The sequence below is a fragment of the Malurus melanocephalus genome, unplaced genomic scaffold (genome assembly GCF_030028575.1).
Source record: "Malurus melanocephalus ecotype Western Australia unplaced genomic scaffold, MMel_1.1 scaffold_103, whole genome shotgun sequence".
Taxonomy (NCBI): Eukaryota; Metazoa; Chordata; class Aves; order Passeriformes; family Maluridae; genus Malurus; species Malurus melanocephalus.
The window spans coordinates 1,466,965-1,490,096 of NW_026623335.1; the positions used below are offsets into that span (position 1 = coordinate 1,466,965).

General features: G+C 40.0%; 2 protein-coding genes across 6 annotated transcripts in view; one reads left to right on the forward strand and one right to left on the reverse strand.

Moving 5' to 3' along the window:
• The window catches only part of FARS2 (phenylalanyl-tRNA synthetase 2, mitochondrial), a 231,259-nt gene extending 225,607 nt beyond the window's left edge, over positions 1 to 5,652 (reverse strand). For 2 of the 5 annotated variants that reach the window (XM_057369135.1, XM_057369136.1), the window contains exon 1: positions 5,593 to 5,652. The gene's annotated coding sequence lies outside the window, so the exon portion shown is untranslated. Of the gene's footprint in view, positions 1 to 3,202; positions 3,218 to 5,592 lie in introns of those variants that run through there. The other 3 variants (XM_057369139.1, XM_057369137.1, XM_057369138.1) reach the window with 3 other exon arrangements.
• Positions 5,653 to 5,699: 47 nt separating this feature from the next.
• LYRM4 (LYR motif containing 4) overlaps positions 5,700 to 23,132 on the forward strand; it is an 84,809-nt gene continuing 67,376 nt past the window's right edge. Inside the window, exon 1 of the mRNA XM_057369140.1 lies at positions 5,700 to 5,785. Coding sequence (XP_057225123.1) covers positions 5,700 to 5,785 — 86 coding nt within the window. The remainder of the gene's footprint in view (positions 5,786 to 23,132) is intronic.

Below are 23,132 nucleotides of genomic sequence, written 5' to 3' on the forward strand. Positions count from 1 at the left end.
TTCTCAGTTGCTCTTAAACAAAGTATTAATCCTTGTTTTATAGCTAAATTTGCTTCCTAAGCTAAAATTTTCAATATCCTCTGAAAGAGGGCAGAAAAAATATTGAAATAACTACGTAAGTTAGCTTGTCTGGCTGACAGCTACTGAGAAATACAATGATAGCATAAATCACAGAGGTAGGAAAAGAATTACACAGCATGATTCTAAAGGGCATAAATGAAAAAGTGGGATGAACTCAGGGAAGAAGGTGGCATAGGCTGAGCATCAGAAAATATTTCTTAACAGTAATACAGTTTAAAGTAGAATGTATTTTCCCTCAGAAAGGGAAGTTATTTACGGTTAAATTTGACAAAACACTGGAAAGTACAGCAGAGAAAGTATTTCTGAAGTGATGAGGTCATGGATGACAACATTTAATTAATCCTGTTCTTCATGCTTCTCATTATTAGATTTCTGAGTAAGATTTCAGTATAACAAAAAACTGCACAGCAAAAAYATGTTATTTTCTTGTTGGGTTCTTGTCTTCACCAGCAGTAAGGTCAGAAGGGTTTAGAAGTGTCATTTACATTTGCTGGAACTATACAGGCTGAACTATTTAAGCATTATCTGTAATTTTAATCCCCTATTAGTTATTCACTTTCCTATTACTATAACACAAAATTATCCCTTTAATCCTGGACTTCTATAGCATTTTTATTTCAAGCATCTCAAAGTACTTTGCCAACATATCTCCATTAAGAATATCTTTCAAAACCAATGTGGTGTATAATACTGCATGGCATTGATCCAGAAGTTATCCTGCAACTGCTGAACTGTCCAGCACCTTAATAGTCAGGCAGCACAATGCCCATGAAGTTCTCTGCAGCAGCAATAGCCACAGGAAATTACAAAGTTAAACTGTGGCCAATAAGGAAAACAAAATTCATTGTTTCTTTCAGTCCAATTCCTGCAGCACAAGAGATACCAAACCAGAAAAGGTTTAGGCACAACAGTAAAACAGGCATTTTCTTAAAAAACCGAGTATTACAATAGCAAATGTAGTACCAGTTGCTTTTGGTTTTCCTATTATTACTATTCTTACAATCTTACTTTAAACAATACACAACATTCTAAAATTCAGTTTGGAAAGAGATGGGGTAACTCAAAACAAGATGACTGGGAGTTTTGTTACAACTTTTCCTTCCCTTTGAACTACTAGGAAGACTTTTTCTAAAYGCACAAAGAATTCAGGAGTATAGCTGAATTCGAAATATGGAAGTTTCTCCTCTTAAATAAAAATATTATTTTCTATAGGGCAACTAAATAAATACTTTTTTTWAAATTGTAGAGTCAGCCAAGGCCTCTTGTTAATATTGTGGAAATCTTATTCACAATAGGGAACAGTCAAACCATAGTTCGTTACATTTGTCCCTGAAATCTCAAAATACTTGTGTTTTATAATCCTTCTTTTAAAGGTCCTACTCTACACTGCGTAAGATCTCACCGTGCAGAACTCTCAACCAAAAACTAAGAGAACCACAACAGTATGGAAAAACAACCACACCACAGCAGTATGGAAAATATAGCATGTTTACATAAACTGAAATACAATAATTAAAAGAGATTATAATATCACAGCAATCAATTATCATTCTGACCCCCAAAGAAAAATAATGAAAACCAACAGCAGCATCCCAGGAAAGCAYATGCTCTCTGAAATCGTTCAGTGCCATGTCATAAAACTGAAATAATGCACCACAAGGAGCAATTCGGCAACAAATGACAAGACATAGAATATATTCCAGAGAATAGAACAGCTGTTTCTTTTCACACCAGTCCACAGCCCCTGAAATTCCTTCCCCTCCCTCCCCTCTTTTAGCAACTACATACTCAAATATTCCAGGTATTGACACTATTATATCCTTCTTAAAGTGCTTACTTATCCTGAGAGACGCAGAAAGGCAAGGCACATGCCACTTTCTTTCAAGACCAAAGGCTGAAAGCAAAGACTTCTGTAAAAATGAACACCCACCAACCCTAAAGTCAGGTGTGGTTTTCCCCCTGGGAATGAGGAGGTGGCTAATGAAGTGGCTATTACTGCTTCCTCAAACACAGGCTCCAGTGTCACAGGACACACAGTGGTCATTTGGGCTCTGTCTGTCCTTTGAACTCCCTGCAGGCTTGCAGTGATGCACAWAAACAAAGGCCAGCGGAAATGTGTACCCTTGTTACAGCCATGTCCACTTCCTGCAGAATGCCACAACTTCTGGGACCACAATCCACTGCTTCCAAGAAAGCATAGTTAACAAATGCATAAGAAAATAATTAATTTTCCAGTTAAGTGCCAATCCAACTGCACAAGGTGACCAGTTTCTGCCAAAAATCGTTCTTCCCTCCTTGAGTGTATTAAAGGTTAAGATAGAAAAGGGAGACAAGAGGAAAGATTTTTCTCCTTTGATATACTTTGCATTTGATCATGCATTGTGTGTGCTGTTTATTCTAAATCTATCGGATTCCTAGGCCTTTTCAARAGAAAAACATGATTACTTAAAAAACAATTTAGAAAAAAAACCCTCAAAAAACTGTCAGTGAGTTTCAGGAACAGGATTAGCATCTGAGGCTATTTCAAAGTTACTTTTTACTTTATTAATTAATGATTATTTTCAAATATTTAACCGGTGGTCCTGTAAAYAAAATTTGCTTAATGCTTTCATCCCTATGACTCCCTCATCTTTTAGAGCTGAGGACTGTAACATGAGAACTTTATTTCCAACAATACCTGAGGGCTTTTGTAAAATCAGATGGAACTGCCACACTCATCCACAAAATGATGTCACATAACTTTGCTAAACCCTCAAACCCAAGTTTTGCTCTGTACATGACAGAACCATATCCCTTTAAGCTGTCTGAAGCCCACCATCACAGCAAAGGGCAGGGTGGCCACTGCTGCTTTCAGGGAAGATAGTAAGTCTGTAGACACAAAGACAGGGTTCTGCTGTAACACGYATTAAGCAACCCAGCTGCCAACAGCTGCAAAGATGGGGAGCACCAGCACCCCAGATGGGCTCTGCTTCTGGCATGGCAATCTGCATCAACAACATGGCTTGGGCTACAAGGAGAATTGGGCTGGTCCCACTGGCAAATGAATGGCATGTTTGCTCTTCTGCATGTGGGTGTCCTGAATGCCAAAACCTAACCCAAAACACACTGGTTTGTAACTTACAAAGGAAGGCCTCGGAAGTTTGATGCTTATCCCARTACTGCAGCTGAATATGTTTTTCTGTATTTTCTGTAACATTCCTAGTTTTGGTTTTGATAAAGAAAATATCCAGTAAATTTTCTATGTATGGAAAATCTCTGTTTCCAGAAGCCTAAAACATAGCAAACCTGTGAAATTAAAATTGAAGTAAATTCATCTGTCTATATTAATTACATCCAAAAGTACTGGAGTATTTTAGTTCTTTGTAACAAATAGCAAATTGCATCAGATATACAACTGACAAAAATAATAATACTCTAATGCATATGCAATAAAATACGAGTTAAATTAGAAGCAGCAACTGAAGCACTTTAGCCAGAGACACATTGAATATCTACATGATAATTGTTGTAAACATCTACTATTTAAAAAAACAAACTGTGAAGGAAGTAGGAACCCTGTCCTGATACCTGAAAGATGTTCTAGTGAGGTGGGGACTGGTCTCTTCTGCTATGCCTGCATGGAGAGGACCAGAGGAAATWGTCTTAAAGCTGAGAAAGGGTCTCAGATTAGATATTAAAAAAAAAATATTTCATTATTAGGGTGGTCAAGCACTGGAATAGGTTGCCCAGGGCAGTRGTGGAATCATAATCCCTGGAGGTCTTTAAGAGACCTCCGCTTCAATGTGGTGCTAGGTGAGGTGGTTTAGTGATTTAGGGGTTACAGTGGCAGTGTTGGGTGGACAGCTGGAGTGGAGASTAAAGGTCTCTTCAAATTTTGATGATTCTATGATTCAAAATAAATTGCATTGCAGATAACATTCAAAAATCAGTATTAAATACAGCTGTGGCATAATATCTGTAAGTTACAAAGTTAARTTGATTCTGCAGCAAAGGAGGATACTTGGTGTGTGATGATTCCAGCGACAAAAGGATCAGGATGCCTCTGGTATAAACAATAAAAGAAGTTCTTAAGTAGAAAAAGGCCCCCAGCCTTACAGCAAAGAAGTAAAGTTTAGTAAAAAGAGGTAGAATCTACTTTTGAAATGTCTCCGATCTGCTGTCCTGTGGACTGTATGATACACAGGCACTGTGCACAATGATTCCTGACTGGGTCCTATCCTCTCCAAGGCCAGTTTCAGCACACATRGGCTTGTGTGCTAAATTCTTCCAAAGTTCAACACAGTTATTCATTTTCTGAAAACCCCAACAAACAGGAAACCTTAGAGATGGGCACTGGTAAATCTCATGTGGTCACTTCTCAGGATGGTGGAAAAAGAAAAATAGTAACAAAGCAGAGATTTCCCATTGAAATAAAAGCACAGAGGCCGGGAATCTTTGCTAATCTCTGTCAGACACTCTCACTTCTTAACTTAAACTAAATTTAACTGAACTGTAGCTACACAGGTCAAGCTAGTTTAAATAACAGAATTCATCTTAAAAACAGGTATTCAGAGAGAAGTCAAACACTGTAACACAACAGGCCCTGGTACACTAGAACAGATGAATACTGACTGCTAATGTCTATAGTGATTTCAGATCACAGAATGMTGGGGGTGGAAGGGACCTCTGGAGATTATCTATCCCTCTGACAAGGCAGGGTCACCTAGAAGAGGAATATATCCAGGTAGATTTTCAACATCTCCTGAGAGGGAAACTCCACAAACTCTCTGGGCAGCCTGTTCCATGGCTCTGCCGTCATGTAAAGTTGTTCCTCACACTGAGATGAAACTTCCTGTGTTCTAGTCTATGGCCATTGCTCCTCATCCTTTTGCTGGACATCAATAGTCTGGCATCAACTTCTTGGAATACACCTTTGAGATATTTATATACATTAATGAGATCCCCTCTCAGTCCTCTCTTCTCCAGACTAAGCAGGCCCACCTAYTGCCTCATAAAGACAGATGCTCAAGACCCCTGACCTGTACTGGACTCTCCCAGCACATGAACACTAACTTCAAATGTGTACAGCGATTTTGGGGCAACCCCCTGCACAGCTCACTTATTGCTCCTTTCCAGCCCCGACTCCCATCTCCGCTCGCCAGCAAACACTCCCCGTGTCACACACCAGGTACGGGGCGCGCACACGGCGCTGCTGCCCCACCGACCAGCGCATCTGAGCGCTGCTTTCGCTTTCCCTGCCGCTCGGGCCTTCCCTCCCCGCCCTCGGGCCCTTCCCAGCCGCACGGCCGAGCCCGACAGGCACCGCCGGGACACTCGCGCCTTGTAATCCCCGCCGGAGCTGCCGGGCAGGCCCGACCCGGCGGGACCCGGGAACCGACCCCGAGTCCCCCGAGCCCGCCGCCCCCGGGGCTGCCCCGGCCCGGGAGGCGCCTTTCCCCGCCCCGCCCCGCCCGCGGCTTGCGCCGGGCCCGGGCCAAGCCTTGGCCGCTGCCGCTCCGCGCCGCCACTCACCGCCGGCCCTGCGGCCCCGCTTCGCCGCGGCTGCGCCCGGCGCGGGCGGCGGGAGGGCGGGGAAAAGGGGCCTCGCTGCCGCGGGAGGAGCGCTCGGTGTCGGCAACATGGCAGCGTCCAGCCGTGCCCAGGTGCTGCGGCTGTACCGCGCCCTGCTGCGGGAGAGCCAGCGCTTCAGCGGCTACAACTACAGGTGCGGAGAGAGCTSCGGGGCGTGGCGGACGCGGGGCTCACCGCCGAGGCGTGGGGTGCCGGCGGTGCTTGGGGCAGGGCCGCGGGCGYGGGGGAGCTGCGGCCTCCGGGAACCCCACGGGGGAGACGAGCCGTGCCCTGGAGGGTCAGCGGGACCGGCACCGGGCCTGAGCCCGGCTCGGAGCGCAGGGAATGGGCAGMCTCCGGTCCCTCTGCCAAGCCCCGGGCTGCCGTAAAAGCATCAGAGCATGGGCTATGCGTGCTGTAGGAAGAAGGGACAGGTCAGAGACCTTGGGGTCTGGAGTACTTGTTCTGMGTCTGGGCTCCACAGTACGAGAAGGACAAGGAGATATTGGAGAGRGTTTGGAGTACAGTCACAAAGATCATGAAAGGTCTGGAGCATCTCTCTAACGGGAAGAGGCTGCAGGAGCTGGGCCTGTTTAGTCTGGAGAAGGGAAARCTGAGAGGGAATTGCATTAATGCATATAAATATCTCGAGGGTGGATGCCATGAGTATGGTGCCAGACTCCAGTGTTGCCCAACAGCAGGATGAGAAGCMGTGGCCATAAACTAAAATACAAGAAATTTCCCCTCAACGTGAGGAAGAACTGCTTTACATTCAGGATGTYAGAGYGCAGGAACAGGCTGCCCAGGGAGGTCATGGAGTCTCCCTCTCTGGAAACATCAAAAACCCAGGTAGAAGTGTTCCTGCGTCACTTGCTCAAGATGACCCTGCCTTGTCATGGGGGTTGGACTMGATGATCTCCAGAGGTCCATTCCAACCCTAATGATGTTGTGATTCTGGGCACCTGACATAGCTCATGTCTGCTTTGGGTGCTGCCTGTTTCTGGGCAGGGGAGGGCTGGGGCCAGGCTGCAGCCAAAGCCTGGTGCCATGTGCTGTGTCCACGCTCAGGATGCAGTGAGGGATCAGGGTTCACTCCTCCCGCCGCACAGGATGCCAGGGGCTTGCCTGCCCTCTTTGGCTGTTGGTGAAAGATGCACAGTTTTTTGCCAAAGGTTAGACATAAGCCTGTTCTCCATTAGACATCTGTTGTGTTCACAGTGCTACTCACCTGCACTGGCAAAATTGCATTGCCCACTTTACTGACTTTGCTGCTCAGTTGGACCATTGGAAGAGACGCGAGCTACCTGTGCTGTGAATCATCTCCTAGGCAAGGACTGTGAACAGTTTAATAACTGTGGTGAGCTCAGTGCTGTGCAGGGCACAAGTATTCCACAAACCTCTTGTGCAATAGAGTGCCCTGAGAAGGGARACTGTGGGGCTGAAAATGAGCCAGCACTAATAAACCTTCACTGCTGACTCCAAACACACTCTGCTGCTATCAAGRCTTTCTCCTGCTCTTCGCTGTCCTTGGTGTCCCTGSTTGTCCTTGTTTTGGCTAACAGGATTGTASGCAATGGAGATGACTTGAGATGTGCACGTGAACAACAGCTGAATGAAGCTCATGTCTGGGCCACAGCRTSTTTCCAGCAATAGWTTTGTAMTCAGGGAATGAGCAGTGAGGAAGCRAAGTCCACAGCAAATTTTAAAGGRTAGAAATCATATGGTGTGTTTACCTTGCAGATCTGKTTTTTTGACACCATGTGACTCTGCAAGTTGTCCCTTTCCTTAAAGGAAAGATCTCAGTTTTTGATGGGCCTGTCCTTAGATCCTATAAAAGTAGAAAACATCTAAAACCTTGTGGTATATACACATTTGTGAGCAGTAGCAATTTCCAGCAAGAAATGATCAGCAGCTGTTACATTTAGAGGTCTGCTGTGACCACAACAACAGTTCTGCCTCAGTGTTTACAAGTTTATGCCACACCCATAGGTAAAAGGGGCACCCCATTAGCTTCTTTCCTGCCAAGATAATCAGCCTTGCCATGTCCTCGGGGCTGCTGTAATGTGATATGGCAGTGCATGGGAGTCAACCCAAGGACGTTGTAAAGAACCAACATTGCAGCAAAGTAGAAGGTATTACAAATTAATATTCTTGGTTCATTATTTCAGCTAGACAGTGTCAGAATACTTTATYACTGCAAATTGCGTATTTGTAAGAGTATGTCTGGAATATGATCAGCTAGTTGTTGTCTCCTTATTTGCTTACTGTGCTTTTTTCTCCTAATTTTGTTGCTCTGGTTTAACCAGGCAGGCAGCTAAACAGCACACAACTGCTTGCTTGCTCCCCACTTCCCAGTGGGGAGAGAATTGGGGAAAGAAAAACAACTTGTGGGTTGAGATGAAGGCTGTTTAACACAACAGAAAAAGAATGGGTAATAATAATAATAATAATTAGAATATACAAAACAAGTGATGCACAATACAATACAAAAATAGTTGCTGCCAGTGAAGGCTCAGCCAGTTCCTAAATATATAATRAGCATGCCATCACATGGTATGGAATATCCCTTTGGCCAATTTGGATCATCCTGGCTGTACTTCATACCAGCTTCCTGTGCCCCCCAGCCTACTTCCAAGTAGGTTGGTGTGAGAAGCTGAAAACTTCTTGAATTAGTGTAAATCCTGCTTGCATCAGCATGTTATCAACATCATTCTCATCCCAAATCCAAAGCACAGCACTGCAYCACCTATTAGGAAGAAAATTAATTTGACTTAGCAGACAAAACTAGGACATGTGTACATATAGATTACGATGGAAAATTCAACTTTTTTTTTTTTATGTCTCTCCTAGTAAATATATTCTACATGTTATCTGTAGTGACAGATTTTCTTCTACCACCTAATCGAATTTGTGTGGTAACTGAAGAATATCATTCATGTCTTAAAGTAACTCAGGTTACCACTGGCAGCCTTCAGAATAACACAGGAGCATCRCCAGTGTCCTGAAGTAAATGTAAGTTTTTGGACACCCAGATGTGTAGGCCAGGTTTTAACAGCAGGGAGAGAGAATTTTGTAGACTGTAAGTAATTTCGTGTCTGCCCTTCTGCCCTATTACCCAAGCAGACAGTCTGAGCATGGGAGAATGATTTGTACTGGAGGAAAATCAATATGCAGAGAGGCAAGATGTGAGGTTTTTGAGTCAAAAAGGTGGTTCTTAACAAGTGTACTATTTTATTCTGCTTGGTTAACAAAAAGTAGAAGCTCTGATGGTTCATAGTGTGTTGGATTAGAGTCTCAAYTAAATGGATTTAGGGGATATTTCTAAATATCATTAGTGATTTAAATAATGACATGTTGTGAGTGGTTTGGGTACAGGAAACAAAAGAATTTATAAACTTGTGAAAGCCATTAAAATACATCTGGTTGCAAATGAAGATAATCTGAACTTTAACATTTCTTGTTTGTTTAATGTGAGTGAAGCTCAGTGGTCTTAACACATGGGAATCTAGTAAAAGAAAGTTCTCTCCAGAAGGGCAGTGAAGGACTGGAGCAGGTCTTCCCTGAGAGAGTTTGTCATCTCCATTTTTGAAGGTTTTTATAACAGGGTTAGCCTAAGAGCACCATGGCTGACCTTACCTTGTTGCATGTAGGCCTACTTCAAGTGTGACATTGACCTGGATATGCTTCAGAGATTCTAACTAACCAACTTCCAATGATTTTCAGATCCGAAGCCTTTTTTGCCCTCTAAAGATACTAACAATGGGTAGGTAATAAGTTCAGGGTGGCATCATACGTCATGCTTCCAGCTCATCTGCTTTCTATTTCTTTAATTTCTTGTTGTTATGAGCAATGTCAGAAGCTTTGAGCCTCTCTGTTGGGATTCCTCTGCAAATAATTTTGAAATATTTTTAAAGTCTTTCTTGATCTATTGCAAATTTATTTCAGTTATACGTTATTTTCTCTGTTAACTGGTGGATGTTGCGTTTTTATTTATAGATAAATATTTTTCTTGTGTTTCTAAATTGCATTTTAATGGAATTTGATTTTTCCTTTAGAATGTGCAATATTATTTGATTAATAAAGCTACCCAGAATATGGAACAGTCGGGGAAGAAAATTTGTCGAAACAGATTTTGCATTGCAAATAAGTAAATTGAATGCAGTTCACCTGAGACATGCCCTTCAAGATTTTAAAACTAGTAAAATCTGATTTTTGCAAATGGCTGCTAACCTAGAAACAAAACTRAGTAAAGCAATTTGCACTGTTTTTCAGTGCAAGTTACTTTTCCTTCTTTGACTGACGCAGTTGTTAATCTGATTTTATGGAACATAGAACCATAAAACTGTCTCAAGATTGCTACCCCTTGTTCTTGTGGGGGACTTCAATTTACCRGATGTCTGCTTGGAATAGAGTACCACAGAGAGGAAGCAGGTTTGTGGAGTATGTGGAAGATGAATTCCTAATGCAGCTAGTGAGGAAACCAAATAGGGGAGGTGCCACACTGGACCTGTTTGCCAGGAGAAAACGACTGTTGTGTAATAAGAAGATTGGAGGACACCTTGGGCACAGCGATCCTGAAATGATAGATTWATCAATTCTCAGAGAAGTAAGGAGGGGGATCAGCAGAACTGCCACCTTGGACTTCTAGAAGCCAGATTTGGGCCTCTTCATGGGACCTGTTGAGAAAGTCACTTGGGAGGCAGTCCTGAAGGACACAGGTGTCCAGGAAGGCTGGAGCCTGGCTAAACAGAGAGCATTGGAGGGAACTCAAGGGCAAAAAAAAAAGAGAAAAAAGGGAAAGGGAAAAAAAAAAAAAAGATTTTTCACTTTTAGAGGAAAGGACAGGCAACTCAAGAGAACTAAAACAATGTCATGAGGTTATGCAGAGAGAAAATTAGAAGAGCCAAAGCCCAGCTGGAACTTTATCTGGCTACTGCCATAGAAGAAGATAATAAATGTTTCTATAGATGCATCAGCCAACAAAAGAAGGGCTCWGGAGAATCTCCATCCATCAATGGTTGCACAGGCAAACATAGTGACAGAGGATGAGGGAAAGGCCAAGATACTTACTGCCCTCTTTGCCTCGGTGTTAATAATGAGATTTCTCTGGGTCCCCAGTTCSTTTCATGAAAGCACCTGGATTTCTGCACAAGTACAGGTTAAGTTGACCTGTACTTGCACTATTACCTGTTCTAAAAGGGCATATAAATCTCTTAAGATTCTGCTAACGACTCTTTCAACACCATAAATCATGCAAAGTAAAATTTTTTGAAAAACACTCTTTTATAAAGATAAGTTTCTTTCGCTTCTCTCAACATACCTTATTTGGTCATTTTAATGGAAAAATCTTTGCTTTTAGTCCCTGGTCTGTTGAATCCTGTGGGTTTTTTGTACTTTCATCACTGAGGTATTTTAACAGCCACATTAAAATTTTACATGTGACAGTTATCCAAGCTGAATAAGCCTTTTTCTCACTGGATATCCTAAAGAAGTTTGTGATTGACAATATCTGCCAGCAGATTGTTAATGTTTGTGTGTTAGGGAGGGAAAAAAAGTCTATATGGTGACTAAACAAAAAAAAAATCAAGACAATAATGAGAAAAGAGAAGTGTATGTCATAGAAAGTACTGCTTTCTGTCCAAAGTAGTAGTTTGCAGCTGAGATAAAAAATGCAGGAAAAAAATAAGATTGTCAGTTCTGTCCAGCAGAGATGTCTGACTTCTTTGTAGGAGTGTGGTGGCAGAATTGCAGCTGTACTCTGTTTTTCCTTGGCTGTGCAAAAAAAAGCAGATAACTTATTTTTCCTTCTCTCTGTGTAATTGCTGGCTGTGTTCTGAGTGGTAATAAACTTTAGGATTTTTTTAGTTAATTTCCGATTTGCTGAATATGTGGTATTCTTTGTAATCTATTTGAAAAGTATGAAAAAGTCTGCAAGTAGCTGTGGTATTCAAGAATCCAAGGTGCAGGKTGGTTTCCGTCTTGTGCTGTTACAGACGCTTGCTTTGTTCTGGTGCTGCATGACCCAGAGTCGTGGGCAAACAGGCATTGTACGTTTTCACATCATTTTGTAGAGCAGTCACRCAGATTTGTGTTTGGCCTTACTACGACCTCTTTCTTTGGGGAGTTAAATTTTGTCTATTATTTCAGTGARCACATACCATTTTACCATTATGATATTTTAGGCTCTTATGTATATTGCCTTATTCTGTCAGAATCATGTATGCTTGAATAGAGATGTCAGTATTTTAAGAGCTCTGGATGGTGTTCAATCTTCTGATTAGGATGGGAACTGTGTAAAGGACTGAGGTAGTGACTCTGAATTATAGTAAAACATGGAAATATATGCGTTTTTGGGGAATATCCAGAGGTATAAGAAAATTATTTTGGATTGGGGTCTGACAGTTTGAAGTATTTCCATTTGACTTCAGTATTGTATCTGTAKAAAATATTTTTGAAAGCATTCTATATAAAAAATGTCAAAACATAGCTATTAGATACCCTCACAACATATTTCTCTGAAATTTTAAACCTAATGGAAACAGTTTTGCCAAATAGTTTTGATTTCTTAATAGTAATTTTGCCCAACTGAAAATCACTGCATCAAAATTTTGTTGATCATATTCATTAGGAGTTGTTATCTTGGATTTAAAGGTTCAAGGGTGATTGTCATTTTCCAGATACATTCACTTTACCCCTGTAAAGTTATACTCTTCCTAACAATTAATGATATCTGTGTATCAGGTTTGATGTAATTTTCTTGATTTCCTTTCTTTTTTTGCAGAGGAGAATTTTGAATCATCATAGTAAGTTGGAGGGAGAGTTTGGAGCACATACATGGCATAAAGAGTTCTGGAAAAATTGAAATTTAATATTTGGAAGACAAATGGATGGGAGCTTCCTCAAAAGACTGATCTGCTGTTTTAGTAATTTTATTTTAGTAAAGGCACCCAAAATGAGTAAATCTGTTGTGGCTGTTTGTTTTTCTTTGTATAGCACAGAAGAACAGGGGTGTGTTTCTTTTTACATAAGATTTCATTACTAGTAGTGTTTGAGAACTAATGAGAGTAACAGAAAAAATACGGCCTCTGGCAGTGACTCATGCCCACAGACATATGCTTACGATTTCTGGTAAATGAAAAACACTTTGTAATGCAGCTATAGAATTAAAATGTATTAAAATGCTRTCCCAGCTAACCTCCTCCATTCCATGCTCTTGGATGTGGCTTTAACACTTAGTTCTTCTGTATTCATCTATAAGGAAAAATGCTGACCTCCTAACATCCAGAAGATTCAGATACTGTAGAGACAGGCTATTATAATTTCAAGTATTCTTAGAATAATCAGCATTCTAGATTTTTAAATAATCAATGTAATTGTGTAATTGTGTAAAAAAGAAACAAAACTGCAGTCTATCAGGCTACAGCAACGGATGGCAATGATGCTTTCTGAACTACCTCTTTGATACAGCTCTCCCCATGCTTTTGGGTTTGCTGAACAACAAAGTAAATACCTAGATTATACATAATTGGCTGCTTTTCAAAAGAAAGTGAGCATGAAAGGAAACTTTCTTGGTTGTTTTCTTGCATGTGTGAATACTCAAGCCAGCTGTTCCATGACTATTTTGCACAGAATTTAGTACAAAAATGTCCTTAGTGAGGAATATTCTTGAGAATTCTTCTTGATATACTTTTTTCTCAGGAATGAAGATGCCACGAATCATCCAGACAGTATTTKGCTAGGGTGGCATTATAGAATATGGCCTTTTTCCCTTACATTTTTTCTACATTCTATTCTATTCCATTTCTTTTTACCTGATCTCCATATAAAACTCCAGCATTCTTCTCAGGATGCAATGTACAACTGAACATTTAATTTGATAAAAGAGATCAGTTGAGTTCAGATGCTTTTTTTTCCTTGACAGAATGTATKTGAAATAACATCTTTAAAATATTCTTCCGGAAAATTTGAAGGTCCTGTGCTTGGAACATTATTCAGAGACTCAGGACTCAGACCAATACTTAGGGCTACATGTTCATTAGTTCATTATGTTCGTTACAGTCTTTGGAAAAGCTGTTGTTTAGATACTACCTTTTCTTTTTCTAACTTTTTAAGTAAATAGCAGTTGGTTAAATCTCTTTGTTTCTGAAGAAACAAAGCCTATGCAAAAAAGGAAATCTTATGTGTGTGTATGCATATATGAATGTATTGGTATCAAGAAGTTAGGAATTCACTTCTACTCAATCCCAGAAATTCTTTAGCAAAATCCCTATTTAAAGCAAGCTGTGAATCCACTGTGGAGACTATAGGGTGTATGATAGGTGTGTTAGTCTTATTTGAAAATAATCTCCATCAACACGTCTTGACAATCCTGAGTCKTTGTCTGGCATATCATGGTCTGCAACCTTTAAAGATCTGTTCCTAAATTATTTGCTTGTCTAAAAGTAATATTGTCTTATTTTAACTGCCAGAGAAAGTGTTTGTCAAAAAAACAATATATATATTTCCCTGAGACTATAATTCAGTCTAGTATATTGCTAGTAATCACTAATCCTTTACGGTATTGAAGCTTTTATAATTAAACTTACTTCTGTGACTTTAAGTGCCTATGAAAATAATTCATTGTATCCTGTGAGGTCAGTCTTTATTGAGTTGYCTTCATCTCTGTCTTGCACAGCATGTGATTTCTGCTAACTAGGATTTGCTTGCAGGATGCACAGTATTGGTGCCTGGTAGTGTTTATTTACAGGCATTATATGTTTCCCCAACAAACATACTGATTATCACAATACTCAGTTGCAGTCACACACAGATGTAAACACCTGTTTATTGTTTGCCTAAGCGGGACGGAGAAATGCATATGTGGGTTTCCACAGAGCCTTGGTATTGAAGAAAATTGGTTTATCTTGTGAGGTTTACAAATTGTATGAATATTAAATTTCTACAGACTATGTTAGGATAGCAGTAAAAGAGCCAGATGTGCCTGTGGTGGTGGTTGGGGGTATGGTTCAGGGCCATCGTTTATTTTCATTGTTAGTTAAGAAAAAGGGAGTGGGAAGTGGAAGGGGCCAGGTACAAACCATCACATTTCATAAACTTTCAGACTGAATCACTAATAGAATTCTTTGTGAAACAAAAATTCATTCATCCATCTACCCAAATATATTCAGTGTTTTTATTTATTTAAATAACATCAGACTGCCACCTCAGGAAAATGTTTTGAAGTTAGTACAGCTCAAATGAAATGAATAAGGCAGTCCTTAAAGTTTATAGCTTGAATTATACTGACAATGTCAAATTGAACTGTATTGTGTTGCCATTAAACTAACCTGCTATGAAGTTTCAGAAAACATCTTTGACTTATCTAAAATATCACAGCATTTTTCTAGTCCAGTAAGTTAGCAAATAGGTTTTCAAATTAATGGTCTTCGTATGTAAACTAGTTTTGAAGGGAGGAACATTGATTGATTGATCTAAGTAGTTTTATCACTGGCCAAAATAAATTAGATGTCTCACTATAATGTTTTTCTCTGATCTGACTAATTTACAGTATGAAAATAAATGTTCAAGTGTTTTGTTTACACAACAATAATAAGCAATGCATTTCATGTAGAATGCTAAATAGGTTTCTTGATTTCCAGAGGTACTGAGCACATTTTTTACTAAATTTAATTTATTATTTTCAGTTCATAATTTATAYCCAAAATTGCTGCCTATTATTTGCAAATTTGGCATGGAAATATGAATATTTATCAAACTGGTGGCATCCTCACRGTCACTTCCAAAAGCAGTGTCAACATGGGATGAATATAGTCCTATAAGCTACAGCAATACAGGGTTGGACRAAAAAGTATACTGTACATATATTTGTACAAAACTCCTTGGTCTGTGAACTAGTGGCAGTGCTTACTAATAACCTATGTGAACTTTGAGGCTTGGTTCTGGGCTTTTATTTACCAAAAATTTGTTGAAACCCTTGAAGGAGAGAGTCTCTATCAATATGAGTGATTGCTACCGTTGGCTGGGGASCTGGTGCTTCTGCAACTTGTGTGGGTAATTTGTTCCTAGACTGGAAACCTTTTCTGGGGAAAGTGAAAGGTCATGTCTCATGTGAAAGGGAAGGTAGTCAGCCCTGGTCATAAAACGTTATACTGAAAATATTATGATAGGTAGACTGCATCTCATACCTCTTTTCCTCTCCTAATATCTCCTGTGCTAACCTTAGCCAGTATTCATCTGAGTTACTGCGTTTTAAGCCAGATGTTAATTCCACATTTAGGGTAAACATTATCTGAGAAGAAATTCTTGCAGCCAGCAGCCATGTGCTTATGGGAGGAGAAGGAGTTGGTGTTTGCTGTTTGTTTTCTTTTTCCTTCCTTGCAGATAGAGGACAAAAAGTGCTACCATCACTYATATGAGTAAATACTTTCCTGTGACTTTTAATTGGCTATTAAGTACTGTCTGGATTTTTTGATAGCCCATTTTTAGCTTGAAATGCAGAATCTTTTTTGATATATAAATGTACCAATCTGAACTTGGTCTTACTAAATAGAATGGATATAGAGGTAAAAATAGAATAGTCTTTTTTTCATTCATAGCGTAAGACTCCTAGAGAGAGTGCCAAGAGGTTGTCTGGAAGATTCTTCAAAAATTAGTGACCTTAGCATGTCTTCACCTTTAAATTTTAACATCTATACTTAACATACTAGGGCTCGGCTAAATTAAAAGGCATTTGTCAAAGCTTCTCTTCTTTAAGGAGGAAAATTGACTGCTGTCTTTGTCTTCCTGAGTACTTTTGATCTCCTTTTCTCTTACAGTACTTAAACTGTTTAAGTGCACAGAAAATCTATCGGCAGGTTTAGTGAATGATTTCRGTACACTGGACTAGAATATCTTAAGTTTGAAATTTAATCTCATTTTTCTGTCTGATATTAACGTATGTCTTGTCAAATCAAAGTATTGCATTGTATGCTGGGATCTACAGTATGGAGAGTAAGAGTGTATGCAGCACAATTTTAGAGGTGAAGCTCGTACATAGCCCAAAAGATACATTTTGGCTTGTAGCTGCTCTTTGCTTCATGTTTAGCAGATAGATCATCTAGTCTACATTTCTTTTAGAATAACTGTAGGAAATATAGAAGGAAAAGGTGTGTAACCCTCTTTTTTTTCTTCCTTTTATGTGAAGTAGCTTTGAAGAATGTTRTGTTACTTCACTTAGATTTTAGTATTGCTTTGATTCCTATTTTACTTCTGGACTTCAGAAAATGTGTAGGATATATAGGTCCTGAGAAGCTGAATTTATTTTACGGGAGCTAGTGGAGGTCTGGGGTGTGTCTTAGCTGTCCCAAAGATAAAGAGCTGTGGACATACTGTTCCACAGCTTGCTTGCAAAGGCTCTCTTGTGCTGGTGGCACCTGGGAGGTGYCAGGAGCTGTCCGGTGCCAGGAGCAGAAAGTCGGGGTGGCCAGTTCTGGCACATTATACCTGGTGCACAGGGATGCTTCATTACTTATGGGGTTGAAGATCAGCTGGGCCTGCCTCAAAACCTCAAATCTGCCTCTCTGCACAGTGAATCACTCACTGAGCTTTACCAAGCAGAATATTATTTTTCCTTCAAACCTTGCCTCTGTTCCCCATGGGTCCTCCTGCTCTTTCTTCATGTAAGAAGCTGCATTTGATTTCCTGTGGGGAATGAAGTAACACCCAGAGTTTGTATCCTTTGCAGTTTCTGGGTTACTGTTCAAGACGGGGCTTTAAGCGCCTCTTTCTTTAGTCCTAGTATAATCATCTGTAAAGTCTATGAAGACTTTCATATCCTGTAACTGATTAAATAGAAAGAATACAGAAGGAAATACCTAGTTCAGTTTACTTTCTCTGCCCTAAACAGGTCTGCCTTCATAGTCTACAAAATAACATGCATTACATTTTTTCTGAGCCTTTGCTGGATCTGAGCTTCTGGAAACATTACATGCTTTGTCCAAAGGCATATATTTACAATCCCAAATGTCTGAAAATAATATTCMGCACTCTGTTGTATGCACAAAATAGGATGCTGATTTTGTTACAAATTCAAATTGACTTTTTAAAGCTCYAGATTTGACTAATAGGCTTTGTATATATTAGAATTTTATGTGCTGCTAAGTAATTTCAGATATCCATCATTGCTGTCAAAATTGATGTTGCAAATTTGCTAGACTAAACATGCAGTGCTTTGCTATAAATGAAGGAAGGTCACTGAGCCATRTGGTGATAGGAGGTCCAGTGGGGGATGTTTGTCATTACTGACTGAGCTATAAGGAACAAAGATTTTTGGATAAGCTGTAAAGCTGATAGAAATGGATRAGAGAATAAATTTTGTATAGTAACTTGAATATTCTAAATCCTGTAACTTCTAGTATGTTTATAAACATGATGTATATAAACAGAGCAGGTGGTATGTTACTTCATGTGGATTGTTTAATGAATTGTATTTGTGGTTTATGGTTGTCTTTGTCATGAGATAACTGGATCCTATGTAATTTCAATGCAATTTCTTCTAGATTACCCTGATTTTGGATTTATGTTGCTTACATCCTTCTCTCTCAGGAATTTCAGGTTTACTCTAGCAAAAATCAAAATTACCCATCTTCATTACTTTTGCAAAGTAAAAGTTTGTGAGGAGTCTGTTTGGTATACTGAAAATTACTGGTCTGTCCAACAGTTGATTTGTCTAACCAACAAAACTTCACCTCAACTGACCTTTAGTGAACTGTTTCTTTAAATCTTTCATAAGTCAAAATTTCTCATTTATTGTAGAAATGTATATTATCAATGTTTTTCTGATACTTGATCCCTTTTTTAAGGAATCGGCAATTTGATAATATCCATATTAAAAGAATAATATGGGTCCTGTAACTAGATATTTACTGTATCTGAATCTTTCATTCTGGAAATAATGCTGTGTTTCAAAAATGTCCTATTGAACTCTTACCATCATCCAGTCCAACCACACTGCAGTCCAGGAAGTTAGAATATCCCAAGGCTTTATGCCCTGCTGCTTAATTAAAATAAACTTAGCAACTACTGTTTCATCAAAGGCAAATCACTTTCCATTGTCAAGTGCGAAGAACTTCCATCCAGAAAGGCTGATTAGCACCCTCTCAAAATGAAATCACCAAGAGACTCAATATGKTTAGCCATCTTCAGGGTACCCAGGTCACARGCTAAATTATGTCTCTTCTTAGAAYGAGTCMCAGRATCMCAGAATCTGCTGAGTTGGAAGGGACCCACAAGGATCATTGACATCCAATTACTGGCCCCACAGTATCATCCCCAGGGGTCGCACCAAGTGCCTGAGAGCATTGTCCAAATGCCTCTTGAGCTCTGTCAGGTTTGGGGCTGTGACCACTGCCCTGGGGAGCCTGTTCCAGTGCCCAGCCACCCCCTGGTGAAGAACCTTTTCCTGATACGCAACTTAAACTTCCCCTGGCACAAATCCAGGCCATTCTCTCAGTCACCATAGGGAAGAGATTYGTGTCTGCCCCTCCTCTTCCTTCTTGAGGAAGTGGTAACTGCACTGAGGTCTCCCCKCAGTCTCCTTCAGGCTGAACAGACCAAGTGACCTCAGCCATTCCTCACACGGATGATGGCTTCCCCTCAAGGCCCTTCACCATCTTTGTTGGCCTCCTTTGGATGTTCTCTGATAGTCTGGTATCTTTCTTATCCTGTGGTGTTTAAAACTGTGCACAGTATTCAAGGTGAGACCACATCAGTGCAGGGTGCTCTAGCCATGCTGAAGAGAGAAATGCTGGCCACAGCATTGGACTAAAACTCTTATCTTTCTAGAAAAATATTTATAATGGCTATACACAGCAGGTCTGGCCTTTTCTGTGAACTGCTCAGAAACAGTGGCACAGCAAATGGAGTGGCATAYATTCTGTCTCAAAAGGAAGAAGAGAGAAATCAGACTTGTCAGGTTTTGAACTTGTCATTTCAAGGCATTCCCTGCCTGCTAATTGGACTGCTGAGCTACCCCCGTGTCCTGGTTGTAGAGCAGTTGGCAGGGGCTTGGCAGTGAAAGCTCAGCAGAGAGCTATTACTCATTTCAGGCCATCAGGACACTTTTCATCTGTAGCAAATTCAGGTTCTAATTCCTGTGGCACATCCTTGCCCAGTGCCTCGTTAACTGAACAACTTGTGCAGTTGGGTCCTTCACTGATAACCCTCTTTCTTAACCTCTTCTGCAATATGACATTGCAATTGCAACTCCAATTAAGATTAAAAGAATGCTTTCATTTGGACATCTTTACTTTTTGCTCTTAACYCTGACCTGCTGAAAAGCACTCCCTTCTGAAGAGATTCTCTACACTTAAATTAAGCTAATAAATGTTTTTATTTTTAGAAGTACAGCAACAAAAATGTATGTTTCAAAGAGTGGCAAAAATAATCATAGTTAGCTATGAATAGCACTGATAGTATTCCGGGAAGAAGGAATATGTTTGGGACTGAGAATGTGTTTGGGAACTGAGCTATGTGCCCTGGCAGCAAGGAAGGCCAAGAGCATCCTGAGATGTATGGAGAGTTGCTCCGCCAGCAGACTGATAGGAGGTCACATCTGGACTTCTGCACTCTGTCTCACCCTCCTCAGCCCCTCATCAGCAAAGACACAGACAACCTGTAGCCACCAAGGGGGCTGAAGCACTTGTCCCTTGAGCAAAGGCTGAGGGAGCTGGTCTGGTTCAGCTTGGAGAAAAAACAACATAGAGGGAGCCTGAAAGTAGCCAGAACCTCAAAGTATCCAGCGGGGCCTGATAGGAGAAAAGCAGATGTAGAGGGCAGGTTTTTCAAACTGGCTTTAAGGAAAAGCTTTATCCCCACAAGGGCAGCCAAGCAATTGAGCTTGTTTTCCAAGCAAGGTGGTCTGCTCAGTATCCTGTTTTTCAAGACTTGACTGTGCAAAGCTGTGAGGAATCTGATCTGATGCCATCACTGACCCTCCTTTCAGCWGGAGCTGGGACAAGAGCCCTGCCAGACTGCTTTCCAATGTGAATTATTCTGTGATACTGTTAATTAGGTGGTCATCCACCCTCTCTGCTTTGAGATGGGTACAGACACAAGCTGATGAAAAGATATAATGAGAAAAAAGTTCTCCTTTTCTAAAAACATCCACAAGTCTTTCTCTAAAAATCTGGGRTGGGTTTTTTGGGTTTAGATTGATCAAAGAAAATGCAAGTAAACTCATGGAAAAGGTTCAAATTTTCATTAGACTTTTTGGGATCTGGGATGCAAAATAGCAATATTTGCTTTATAAATAAATTATATATGCTTGTATCTGATCATACAGTGTATATGATATGTACTAGATCACAGTCACCAKCTCTCAAATATATTTTCTAATGTTCATCAATCTTTGTTCGTATTCTCTGTTCTTTTGGTTAAATCCTCTCCAATGAAGTATTTCTAGTGCTGTTTTATTCCAGACGTATTTCTTAGCAATTGCATTAGAACTCATATTTTGTATGTCAGCAAAGAAACCAGATAGTGGCTGGTAAKTTTCTTTCTGTAGGCTTTTTGTGAAGACTGTCTAGTGACTGTGCTTTGTTAGAAAATTCAAGGAAATAATGCTGAGTTARCCAGCAGTCKAATCTTTCTTTTTCTTTACTCTTCRCTCCTCCTCTCCCAGCATCCAGCCRCCAGTCCAACTCCCCCAAGCAAATCCTGGTTGCAAGAATAAGCTTTGTTTTGATTTTTAGAAAGCAGGCAGATGTTGTGGTGGTGTAGCTTAAGGTCACAGTGCTGAAAGTGTGTTTAGTGAGGGAGTTTGAGGAACACCTTGTTGGTAAAACATTGCATCCACATCCCTCTGTTGGTCTTGTGTTTAATTAARCAAATCACAACTACTTCCCTACAAGGTACTTACCTCTCAGTGTCAAACACACATCTGTTGTCATGTATTTCTTTTGTTAGTATTAGATGCAGGTAATTACATGCARCTTTTGCTTCACCTTAATTGGTGTCTTTTAAAAAGACCTTTATAGAGGAAAAAGTATTGTATATACATATATATTATATATAGGGAAATATACATATATATATCTAAATAAGCATTCCCTCTGAAGTAATTCTGTACATGGAGACATCTTCACTAATGTTAATAAAGCTTTAAGGTGAGCTAAAATTATTTTTCTGCAGATGGSTTTTTATTATAAAACCTTTCCATTTTTAAATTAGATATAATTCTGAAAATTTAATTGGGCCAATTTCATCTAGTGCACATTTTGCTAGTAATAATGGGAAATTCTGAAAATTCATCCTATTGCTACTTTAAGTTAATAGATGTTAGTGGGCAGGCAGCAGTGATAAGAAAATACAGTTCATTTATGGAAAGGATCCCTCACTTTATGTAATGCTATTCTATTGTAAGTAAGTATCTCACTTTTGCACATTGTATCCTTAAATAAAAGCATCATATACTTCATTGTAGAGCTATTAACTGTAGTGGGCTTCCAAGAGCTTGGTTTCTGCTCACTTGCCTTCATTTATTGAATAGAACTCAAGCTAATAAGGAAAAATGCATTTTACTCTAGACCTCTTTCAAAAGTCTTGAATATGAATATTCTTACCTGGTGGCCCCTTCCCTTGTGATCTGTTTTGCTTGCACAGATTGTGTATCACAGTCCTCTTCTATCTTTGTGTGTGTGCTCAATGGCCAAAAACTTGTAATAGCCATTGTGTTCCTCAGAGTGGTGCCTGTGATGTGATGTTGTATTTGTTGACAGTCACAAAGACAAGACATCAGTTTGTAAAGATGTCTTGGAAAGGTGACTTAAAGCGTATTGTGATACTGGTAAATACAAAGTGGTGCTGAGAAAAACATTGCTTGGCCAGATTTATTTTGAAAGCTCAGGACTGTGTACTTAAAAAGCAAATGTTTGCATGATGTTTCGGCTTCTTTTCATTTRGCAGAGCACAAAGTTTTGGGTTGTTTTTTGTTTTTTTTGTTGGTCAGGCATGAATAAGTAAACATTTTGAAATACAATACCTAAGTCCCCAAGCAGATATTATTTTCTGAAGTATCTGGATCGTGATTTCAGCTTTTGTTAGTAGTCGTCGTTTCAGACTTTGCTTCTTGTAGACTTCATTTTTCATGAGGACGCATTAGGCTTTTGATTGTGCTTCAGGGAAGAAAAGAGGAAAGGAACTCTTTGAAGGTAGAGTATTAGGACAAAGACTGCTTTCTCTTTAGTTTTTACTATTATTTGGTAGCATTGTAGTCTCTTAACATTAGCGAGTACTGCCTGTTTTCTGAGAGTTTGTGATCATGTTTTGGCCCTGGCCTTGTTCTCGCATTAACCCCCAACCACTCTTTCTGTTTTCTCCTGATATGCATCTGTTTCCTTGTGTAGCCGTCCACCTGTAGTGGCTTTGGTTTGAAGCCATCACACCTGGTTTGAAGCCATTCCCATTGAGGACATTCTTTTGATTTAATTGGGAATTAAGTGTGTGACAGACAGATGTATGACAGG